The 11343-nt window shown below is 44.4% G+C and overlaps 1 protein-coding gene across 1 annotated transcript; it reads left to right on the forward strand.

Moving 5' to 3' along the window:
- Nucleotides 1-544: 544 nt before the first annotated feature.
- On the forward strand, nt 545-4543 carry LOC112972138 (keratin, type II cytoskeletal 4-like; the record flags this gene model as incomplete). The annotated part of the gene is made up of 7 exons (XM_026078254.1): nt 545-901; nt 1677-1891; nt 2201-2261; nt 2932-3027; nt 3629-3793; nt 3880-4005; nt 4268-4543. Coding segments are annotated over 7 exons (1296 nt in total), but the record flags the coding sequence as incomplete, so codon positions are not given.
- Nucleotides 4544-11343: the final 6800 nt, after the last annotated feature.

The following is an 11343-nucleotide window of genomic DNA, read 5'->3' on the forward strand; positions in this document are numbered from 1 at the left end:
CAAAGTGCGTCTGCAAAATGTGCCATCACACACAAAAACCCATGAGACGCAAAACCCCAAACAACACACTGCAAACAAATCACAAAGAGTTTCTTCAAAAATGTTTGCTAAACTATAATTAGTGTAAGTAAGTAAGTTAGGGGAACACTTCAAACTGTAATATATTCTAAGCCAACTTGCAAACAGAGCAGTTTTAGATTCCTTTTTATTTCCTCAGTAGTTAGTTAGTATTTGCTGGGCTGTTTTGCATTTTGAGGAGCATTTATTGCTGCCAGGCAAACCAAACCCTTAAGCGCTTTAAATTAATGTCCTGATCCTATCAAGGCCAGCTTCCTAAACATATATAAGGGGTAGCATCAACTGTGTCACTTCAGCAGGATCGCTGTTCCTCTCCTGCAGAACTTCCCCTAAACTTTCATATTCCACCTTCAAATAAGCCACAATGAGCAGACAGGCACCTACAGGGAGATCTGTCCTTGGACGAAGAGGCTTCAGTTCGGCTTCTGAGATTTGTGGTCGAAGCTATGCAGCCTCTGCCTGCCAACCTGTCCGATGTGGAGCTGGTGCCTATAGCAGCAGGAGCGCCTGTAACCTAGGTGGAAACAGAAGAATTTCCTATGTGAACGGGGTCTGTGGTACTGGATGTTACGGGGAGTTCGGCTATGGAGGTGTAGGCTATGGTAGTGTTGGAGGAAGGGTTGGCCTTTCTGGCCCTAGGGGATATAGTATCGTGCGAGGTTACCCAGATCGCAAGGCTGATGGTATCCAAGGTATCTGCATTGACGAAAGGCTCCTAAAGCCCCTCTGCGTTGGGGTTGACCCGCTGGAACACGAAATACGCTGTCAGGAGAAGGAACAGATAAAGACCCTCAACACCCAGTTTGCCTGCTTCATCGACAAGGTGGGTACAATCTGCTCCCTACTTACACTTCTTTGAGAAAAAAAGAAAAAAAAAGTAGTCCTGCTCATGCCATGCATCACTGCACTAGATCCATGCAGGGATCTATGTTTTTTCAGGCTGTGATCTTCACTATTGGAGAAACTCAGTTAGTACTTGCTGGTGTCTGTATTCTGGCCATAGCAGCACTGAACTTTCTTGTAGTTACCTCTCTCTGGACAGCCTGAATTCAAGGTTGGATTTCTCTTTGCACCCTTGTTCTAGTTCAGCTAAAAGTTATGATTCTGACGAGCTCATTTTTCTGTCCTATATTCGATTTGCTTTTCCCATCTTTAAATAAAGCAACTGTTCCAAAAACATTTCTAAAGATGGAGGAGATGATAGATTAATTGTAATCCAGATATCTAAACATTAGACATCTGAGCCACCACCTTAGGATCCCTTTGTAGAGAAAAGAGACAAACAGGTCCCTTCAGCTGAGGACTCAATCTCATCTTGGAATATGTCATAGGCACCTTCTGGAGGAGCTTTATTTCTTTTCATTGGTGAGAAAGGGAGTTAACTCAGATTTAGACATCTAATTTTTAGACTTTAAATAAGGGCAGATAATTTTGTGATCATTATGGCATATTACTTCTCATTTTCCAAAAATCCTATTCTTACACTTGCAGGAAGATGCACTTTATCTGGATCCAAAGTGAGAGCAAACAGTTAAATCAGGTGTTGAGTTATTGCTTTCCTTTCTTTATTTGAACAACTGCTACTTTTTGGTCCGTAGGTCCGATTCCTGGAGCAACAGAACAAAGTGCTGGAGACCAAATGGGGCCTCTTGCAGCAACACGTTCTACCAAAGAAAGGGAAAAACCTTGAACTGTACTTTGAGAATTACATCTGCGATCTGCGGAAGCACCTGGACTGCTTGTTATGTGAAAAGCAAAAACTGGGCAGTGAAGAGTGTGCCACAAGCCAGCTGGTGGAGGAGTTCAAGTGCAAGTAAGGGTCTTAAGGATTCCTATGGCTGTTGTCATTTCACTTCTATATTTTGTCTCAGGGAACTTCTCCCAGACATGCAGTGAATCCCCTTTGGAGATGTCAGATTCTTCTGTCTCACTTGGGAACTCTTTGCATTGTTAATGTTGTTGTTCATGAACAAGCTTCTGATGTTTGGTCTCCAGACACCGGTCTTACAGTGCCTGATGGCAGTCTCTGAGCAAGCAAAGGTTGTTACTTTTCCAGATGAATAGTGTCTGTGTGTTTGATGGTAATGCTTGGTACAGCCCTTTCCTGCTCCTTTTCCAACAGATATGAAGAGGAAATCAACAGGCGTACAACTGTAGAGAATGAGTTTGTGGCACTCAAAAAGGTGAGAAGCTCAAAATAGATGGATGATTACACCTCTCACGAGTTTATCTGCCATAAAGTCTGGCTGAAAATGTACATTATTGGAAGATGCCTGCGAAAATGTGGTACAGTAAGTGGAAAGCTGGAGGCCTGTAAAGAAGCACAAGGTCAGAAAAAGAGGAAGATGGGAGTGGAAAGAAAAAATAATGTGTCCTCCAAGCTAACAGCATTAGCATTGCAGCAGTAGTTTTGTTTCCCCCAAACACATTCTTGAATTTTCATGCGAGGGTCCATTTGGAATAGACACAGTGGGAGAGGTTACACTGGCATACTTGGTGTCTGAGATACTGGTTATCTCCTGACAGCTTCTTCAGATCCTTTATACCTTGACATCAGAAAGTGAGAAACCATCTGAACAATACTTAAAAATTATATTTAAGCACTCATTAGTCACTGCTGAGTTTGTAGCTAAATCCTAAGTAATAAATAAACTAATTCCTTTAAGTCACGTTGGAATGGGTTCGTTTTCCTTTAGAAGACACCAGGGCATCTTGACTCAGCCTCTCACACCTTTCTGCTCTTGAAATCTTGTTGAAACAGGTTTCTGTTATATTGGCACTGCATCTGTCTTCTGTGTTTCTCCAATGTTTTTAGAGAGATGATTTGTCTGGAATGTGTCTCACTTCTTTCAGGATGCAGACTGTATCTTTTTGAACAAGGAAGAGCTGGAGGTGAAGGTGGATCTGTTAAGAAGGCAGTTGGAGTTGTTGAAATGTGTGTTTGAGGAGGTGAGTTCCTCTGGTCCATCCCCCCAGTCTGGTGCTGTCTCATCCTTCAGGTGGTCCAAATTTCTGCAGCTTGAAATCCCTGTTGGACAGTCACTTCTAAGAGCCCTGAATACTTGAAAACATGAAACTGCAAGACTGATATAAAACTAACATGAGTATGTTGGACAGGCAGAGAAATCCCCCTTTCTTAATGCAGCTCCAGATAGAAATTGGCTGTGTCCTAACTCCACCTCTGGAGGATGAGATGAGTCTGTCTAGTTACTCTGGATTGCAGTTGTCTGATTAGAGCTAAAGAAACTCCCAACTTAAAACTGTCATTAACATCAGTCAAACAGCTGAAGATGACAGGATGCTAAAGGTTAAGTCATTCAAATTCCTTGCCCTTGATGTGGACAGAATTGCTGCAGGTCAGCACGTAGGTCAGCAGCTGTCATGTGGTAACTCATCCAGCAGGGAGGATTTTCTGCTGAGCCAACCTGAGGGACATTTCTTGACTTGCTCTATCCATCAGCTGAGCAGTGTGGCTCTTTGTTCCAGTCCTTCCTTCACTACAAAGCCTGAGAATTGCTAACAGCTGACTAAGCCATTCCCCAACATGTAGGAACGATCTCAGGTGGATCGCCAGCTATGCGACACTTCGGTCATTGTGAAAATGGACAACAACCGAGACCTGGACATGGAAAGCATCATTAAGAATGTTGAATGCTGGTACCAAGAAATAGCTCAGAAGAGCAAAGAAGAAGTTGATGCTTTCTACCAAACCAGGGTGAGTAAGGAACAACCTGTGTCTCAGCCAGACTACTTCACGGGCTGCACGGTTGAACTGATGCTTGTCTTGTTTCTCGATTTCAGTTTCAGGAGCTTCAGGATAAGAGGGGCAAGTATTGTGATGATCTGCAAAGCAACAAGTGTGAGATTTCAGAACTTACTCGGATGATACAGAAGTTGCAGTGTGAACTTGAGAACGTGAAGAAGCAGGTAGGTGAGACCCAGAGCTGCTGCTTGCAGAAGGGGCTACATCTTATAGGACAGCTGAAATATGGGTGAGGATAACACATCACCCCTTAGTAGACTAAAGACCTACTCTAGGCTAAGTCCCTCATCCAGAAACCGCTCCAGAGAAGTTAATGCTTTTTCTCAGTTTACAACTGAAAGAGTTCATTAATCCAAGGGCAGAATGCCCATGAATTAGGGAATAAGGCACTGAAGACATCCACACTGTTATACTCTCCTCTGACAGGTCACCTGTCTGCAAACCTCCATTTGTGACGCTGAGCAGCGCGGGGACTGTGCCCTGAAAGATGCCCGGGAGAAACATATTGAGATGCAGAACGCCCTCCAGAAGGCCAAGGATGAGCTGGCTTGCATGCTGCGGGATTACCAGGAGCTGCTGAATGTCAAGCTGGCCCTGGATATCGAGATTGCAACATATAAGACTTTACTGGAGGGAGAAGAGAGCAGGTGGGTGACAGAGAGCTTGTTCCTTTTCCCCTGGATGTCAGAGCTACAGGCCTGAATGATTCCAGCACCCAAGTGAACTTAGCAGCTCCAGGATACTCCCAGACTCATAGAAACTGGGTCTGGAGAGATGGCCGGAGGCCATACAGTCCTCCCCCTGTGCCAGCAAAAACAGTTCCTGTCCTAGGGATAGTGAAACATGTTGCAACAAGGGATTAAGAGACAAGAGGGCTGGATATGTGGCTGGCAGTTATGAGTAATTTCAAGTTTCTAGATGTGCAACCAGTTAATAGGGTAACGTGCCTTTCTCTTCTCTCCTCTAACAGGATATGTGCGGGGAACCCAGTGAGCGTGTGTAAGTAATCTGAAGATTTACAGTTACTCCAGTTATGAGTGTTTCTAGGCTCATTTTAGGAACGGTAGTTTATGAAACAGCATTATCTGTCTGTCCTGGCTCCCTCTGCCATTGATCCCCTTTTCCATTTCAACCCAGTTTGACAGTGAAGCTTTTGTCCCCGAAATCTCAAGTACCTCCAAGTTTCAAGAAAACTGGCATTTGGGTGGAGGATGAAAGTTTAAATTCATTCTCTTTTCTACTTTTGGAGGCAACAGCTAGCTCATCAGGCAATGCACACATGTGCATTGGATCAGAGAGAGAAAATGTTGCCAGACAGATGAGCGATGTGGGAATTGGGAGGTTCTGTGAGGGGATGTGTTGGGACATGGGGGAGGAGGTGGAAGGATCAGGGGCTCAGGTATGTTGGACAAACCTAGAGGAAATCAGGTTTGGTCGGTTCTGTCATTCATGAAACAACTTGCCTATGAGAGTGTTCCAGCTTTTCTCTCCAAATAACTAATCCTGTGGGCTGCCTTGCAGCTGTGGTCAGCAGTGGCTACAATATTCCTGAAGAATGTGGGATGCTGCCTGGAAGCGGGGCTGCATGTGGCTACGGCTCCTTGGGGAGATGGTCTGGACGACAAAGTTCCCAGAACGGAGGATTCAGCTCCCGGAGCGCCGGGATTCACCCAAGGAGAGTCGTCAGCTCTGTGGCCAAGCAGTGTGTCCCAGAGGTCTTTTGCCAAGCCGGAGGGGTCAACTGCAAAAGTGGAGGGTTTAGCTCCCGAAGTGGGGGCTACCCAGCCCGTACCGTCATCAGCACAGGAAGTGGAGGCTTGAATGCTACAACCGGAGCTTGCCAAGCTGGTGGTGTTGTCAGCTTTGGAAACCAAGGCTGCATCATCAGGCAGTTGGGTGGCTCTCCGGTTGTTGTAGCTAATAGCCCTGAAGTTGTGGGGCCCAACAATGGAGTGGTGGGGAATTTGGGGGTCGTCGGGGACCCGTGTGTTGTTCCATAGGCCAACAGCCATGGAGGTGGCACAACCAGGAATATCAGAGCGCAACGCTTAGACGCGTGGTTCCTACACCTGAAATGATGCAGAATAAATTCTCTGCCCACTAAGAGTAACATTTATGAAGAGTCCATTCCCATGTAAAAGCCCTCATTAGCACCATATATATATCCCACCAAGTTATGTTATCAGAATCCCCACACCTAAAGATCCATCTCTAGCAAGCTTCTCCGACAGGTGCTCAACACAGTATTAGTTCTTCGAGTTTATACTGTCTAGATTATCACAGCTTTAAGGGTTTGCTTGTTGCACTGCCTTCTCTCTCTGGCCTCTCCTATAACCAGCAGGTTCATTAATGATGTTCTTTCTCGAAAGACACCTCTCTTTCTTGCAGCACCTCCCAAAGCATTTCAGAAAAGAGAGTGATGATTTAACTTTCCCAGAAGGTATTGCAAAGAGCATGCTTCTTTTTTGTCAAACAAGAAACCCTGAGCTGCAAATCTGAGCTCCAATTTTAAACAAGGCAATTTAAATTTTCAAAGCACCTGCTATTTACACTGCAGCCATAGGCTTTTGTGGAATTTGCTTACAGATGAATACATAGTACTTTCATTTGCTTCTGCATGTTAGGGGTGGCTAGTTCAAAGCATGCTGATTTTTAGAAGAGCTCACCCCCACCCCAGAAATACCAAGGAAAGTTTCTCAAAGTTATTGGTGCATAACACTTCTGAGTTTGACATCTTGTATTCAGATAACCAGAGCTTCTTTCATTGACTTCTCAAACTTTCCAGCTTGTCAATGTGCCTTCAATAAACTGCACTGAACACAAATATTTTGTCCCTGAATTTCTCCACCTACAGTATTTAATTAAATTACATAATGGCTGAAGTGCTTTCTCACAGACCAAATGTCCATGCAGGGACAAAGGAACAACCAGATCTTTTGATTCTCTTTAGAAAATTTGGGGCATGGTGGGACTCAGATTCCAGGAAAATCCAAAGGTGTTTATTCTGTTTTATTTAGGTCCTTGTATCACATGACCTATATGGTCTTTTAGAGCTCAGGATGCTCTTTACATAAGCAACAACTATTATCAAAGTTTTCAAGAAACTTCTTTTTCAGTCATTCTCATTCTGAACATCATAAGGCTTCCTCTCTGGCAAATGTACCGATCCATAGCTTCACTCACCACTGCGACCTCCGAACAACATATTTGTTTGATCCTTCTCTGTCACAGCAACCAAATGAAGACAGACTGCTAACATTGACCTTGTTCTCCCTGCATGGGCTCAGCAGCCTTGTGATTGGGGTTGTTCTTCACCAGATTCATGTATTCTAGACACAGAAACCTTTGCTTCAATGTCACTAGGGCAAACAAAATTTGATGTTTCCCCAAATGACTTGAAGGGCAAAAGGATGAATTATAAGATCTCTTGGCCATAATGAGGTGGGATTGACTTTGCCTCAGCTTAGAAGTTTCCCATGTAGAGCTCAACACCCAAGCTAGTCACTGAGGGCCTGTTTCATTGAAAGAAACCAACATTGCCATGCTGAGATTAATTCTGACTAAACATAGACGCCTAATTTAGCATGAGATGTATCAAGCTCTAGACTCTACTGGCTGCATCAATTAGATTTCTCCTGGCTCTACAGGGAGCCTGGGGCGGGAGTATTAGTGCAAATGGAGACATCACCATAGTAGACGCCTGCATGTACTCAGACGAATACACCCTGCCTGTCATCCACAGGATTCACAGACACTATTATCACAGTGAATTTCTTCCTGTCTCCAGCACATGAAGAATGACAGGTCACACAGCACCACTAATCTCCCCACTTTCACAGGGCAAAACTAATTGCAACCTAAAACCCAGCAAATATTAAAGACTGACACAGGGAAGAAGATAAGCACCTTCAAGAAGGAGCATAAGGTGTCATTTCTATGTTAAGAGTAAAAACGCTCTCGTCCAGCTTTGACCATCTGAATGTTAGCCTAAAATAGGTGAGATGGGCAGTCTGCCACATGAGCGTCTCTCCTCTCCTTGTCGAGTAGAGGAGGCCTCATTCAACAGTTTATCTAACTTGAAAGTGGCTAAAATTAGATGAGATGGAGCCCACCTAAGTGGCGAATCTTCGATCCGAACTGAATGCATTCACCACTGTCTATTTGAGAATATAACTTGAGAAGAAGGAAAGTCCAACGCCTAGACTCCCAGCTGACAAATTAGGGAGCTCCAGTTAATTACCTAAACGTCACCTATTTCCAGCGCAACCTCAAACAAGTCACTTTGGATCACAGCCAGGCAGCATGTGCAGTACAGCTGTCTAGGAACCACTGTGGCTCGAAGCTTTATTCTTCCTTGGAGCTACGAGGAGACATGGCCATCCCCTTGCTAACCATAGCCAGAGATACTAGGCTTGGTTTTCTTTCAGAGGCTGAGCAGAAGCCGCCTTTTGCCAGGTTTTGTTGTTGCTAAAGAAGATGGTTGTTTGGGAAAGAGAAGGTGGAGAAACCCACAGCTTTGGGACCTGGGGTTAGTTCTCACCAGCCGCTGCCGATCGACTCGACTAGTGAGTCTTGCCCTCGCTTGCACTCCCTCTGCGGCCTGGCGAAACAGGAATTCACTTTGCATGACGTTCCCAGCCTCAAAGGGATGGGAGCCCAGCAAACCCTAGATCTTCTGGAACTTTTTCCTTCTGACCATTAACGTTGTGAAGTCAAGGTTTTAGTAATCCCAGATAACAAGGCCAAAGAGGAAGCTGAGCCTGGGATATTGTGGAGAGAAGGGTAATTCGCACCAGGGTTGTGCCTGTTTCTCTTGCTTCAGGGGCGAACTGCAGATGGGAATCTGAAATAGGCTCCTAATGTTACAAAGGGTGAGTCCTTCTCCCATCCAAACCAAGAAAGCAGGAGCCAACTGCTTAATTCAAATGGGAGCATAATGATCTTTTAGTAGACTGAATAATAGAGAGAAGAAAGATGATGCTACCTGTTCCAAAACAAGGGCAGGACCTTTCCTCTTAGTGTTTGAGTCAACACCCAGATGTTCTTAGCTCTAATTTTAGCAAACCAAAGAGGGAAAGAAAGGTTGCTATCTTTTTTCCTATGGCTACAGCTGCGTGGGCTATGTCTTTAGATTTTGTCACAATAGCAAAAGGAAAAGGTTCATCTCAGATGGTTTTCAAACCATTCATTAAACCTTGTATTACAAGCTCTAAAAGTCTGGGAACATTTCCTGAGTTGAAAGGGAGCCATAAATGAAAGTTAAGCTACTGCTATTTTCCTTTCCCACATTTTTTTTTTTAATTTTAAAACAATTTTCCCATTTTGAATCACAGCAAAATGGCAAAATCATACTATAATTTTAAGTGAACTTGTGTCACCTAAAGATTTTTGTTGTTGCAATTATTTAAAAGGACTGTCTTGACCACTTTTTTAATTCTTTTGGCTCTTCTTTCTAACTGCAATTATCTTAAACAAATAGTTGTTTTAAGCTGGGGAACTGGATTTTCTGTCATTTAAAAATACTCAGAGAAAGCCTGATAATTGAGAAATGTTTCTGTTCAGTTATTTTAGTACAAAAAAAAAAAAATCCATTATAGTAATTTATCCTACGAAATGTTTTGGTTTTGGTGTTTTGCCTGACGAATACAACCAGTCTGAGCTAAAACTTAATACAGCCAAGGGAAAGAGGAAGAAGCATGGCCATCTAGACTAAGTGCACGGTCCCATTCTCCTCCGCCACCTATGGGGTAGACTGGCAGCTCGGAGGGTGATGTGGCCCCTCCAAGACCGGTGGCATCGACACACTCACCCTGAACTTAATTTATAGCCTAGAAAAGGTGACTCATCTCCTGCAGCTTTCTGCACCAAATCACCAAGAGAAGAACATGGGACGAGGAGAAGGAGGTGGTAACAGGAACAGAGAGAGATTGCATCTCCAAGGTGCCCCTGTGCCATCCTGTGCAGCGCGTCCCTCCTGTACAAGGCGGAAGAGATGGCACAACCCCAGCAGTCGATTGCAAAAACACACTTTTAAAAGTAAATATTTGAACTGGTAATTAACCTTAGCAAGTGGAATACATTAAACAAGGAAACGTTCTCCAAGCCAAGCTTGTCAATGAAGCACTTTCATCTGCTATTATCTGCATCTATTATTCTCCATATGCGTGTGATAGCTACTGTAATGGTTTTTCATGTCAAAACTAAATATTAATTACCACTCGCCAAACAAAACCGTGCCAGTTCAAAACCGTTTATCTCATCCAACCATGCCCAAGTTCTTACATCCACATGAGGGATATTGCATTCATGGGGGAGGGCCTATAACCTCTGAGATGTTTAAAGCTAAACTGTGATACTTATGGCCCTATCTTGTGCCACCTCAGCTGCTTCCCACATACTGTCCACCATCAAAGTCATCGTAGACTTGCACAAGGACCAAAGGGAGCTCCTGTTCCAGCAAAGCTGCCGAGGTTCTTGCTGTCGCTACTCATTCCCTGTCCTCTTCCACCTGGAAAGTATCCAAAGGCTGCATAAGACTGGAGCCTACACAGCTCCCAAGCAGCAACAAAGGTGAAAGCAAAGACCTGTTGTCCAGCACTAGATCTTGGAGCTTCCATCTGCAGCTCATTCCAGGTAGCTCTTCCAGTGAAGGAAAAGGCACCTATCCTGCAGGGAAAGGGCAGAGCAGAAAGGGGAAGAGCCCCTCTAGTGGGACACTTTTATTTCCCCTTTCTGACCCCTGGACCAAATGATGTGGCCTAACCGCCTTTCTGATACCTTGCTTTCTATTCTTGAACGAATACACTGTTTACTGTAATTATGGCTACATTATTATTATTACCATTATTATTATTATTATTGTTACTCCTAGTAGACAGTGCTGGTGACCAAGTGGGCTGCCTTGTGGCTGCACACCGATCTGGCCACATGGGGAAATCCGAGGCTGTATTTTCAGCGCTGCATCTGCAGCCTGAGGAAGCAGATAAACCTTTTCCACAGCAGGTGGGAACAAATGATACACAACAAGCCCGCCACAAAGCAGATTGTGGATGAATGCAAGTAAAGAAATTAGCCGGTAATTAGTTTCTCCTATGAACACTCAGCCTCATTCCTCACAGCCAGACGGCTCCACAATCCACGTTGTACGGAAAAGCAAGCTGTTGCTTGTGATGTGGTCGATATTACCAGCAGGAGGGAGGGGGAAAACTTCATCAGAGATCTCTTGTGAAAAGGCATGGATCTGGGTAAGAGCAAGATATTCTGGGCTCATGGCCCAAACACAGCCCGCAGGATGGAGGATTCCCCAGTCCCTTGGGTACAAACAGTATAGGATCATGCTGGATCTTTCACGCCTCTGCTTAATAAAACTTCCTTCCTTTTTAAGTTAAACCTTCACTTCTATTTGGCTGCTTCAACTCAGTAGCATTAGAAGAAAGTGAATTTTGGACCTTTCTGTTTGGCGGCTGAAGCTGGGTCTGGGTAAATTCTGACCTGGCAGCCCC

This window comes from Apteryx rowi, unplaced genomic scaffold (genome assembly GCF_003343035.1).
Source record: "Apteryx rowi isolate R43461 unplaced genomic scaffold, aptRow1 scaffold_475, whole genome shotgun sequence".
In the NCBI taxonomy this organism is placed as follows: domain Eukaryota; kingdom Metazoa; phylum Chordata; class Aves; order Apterygiformes; family Apterygidae; genus Apteryx; species Apteryx rowi.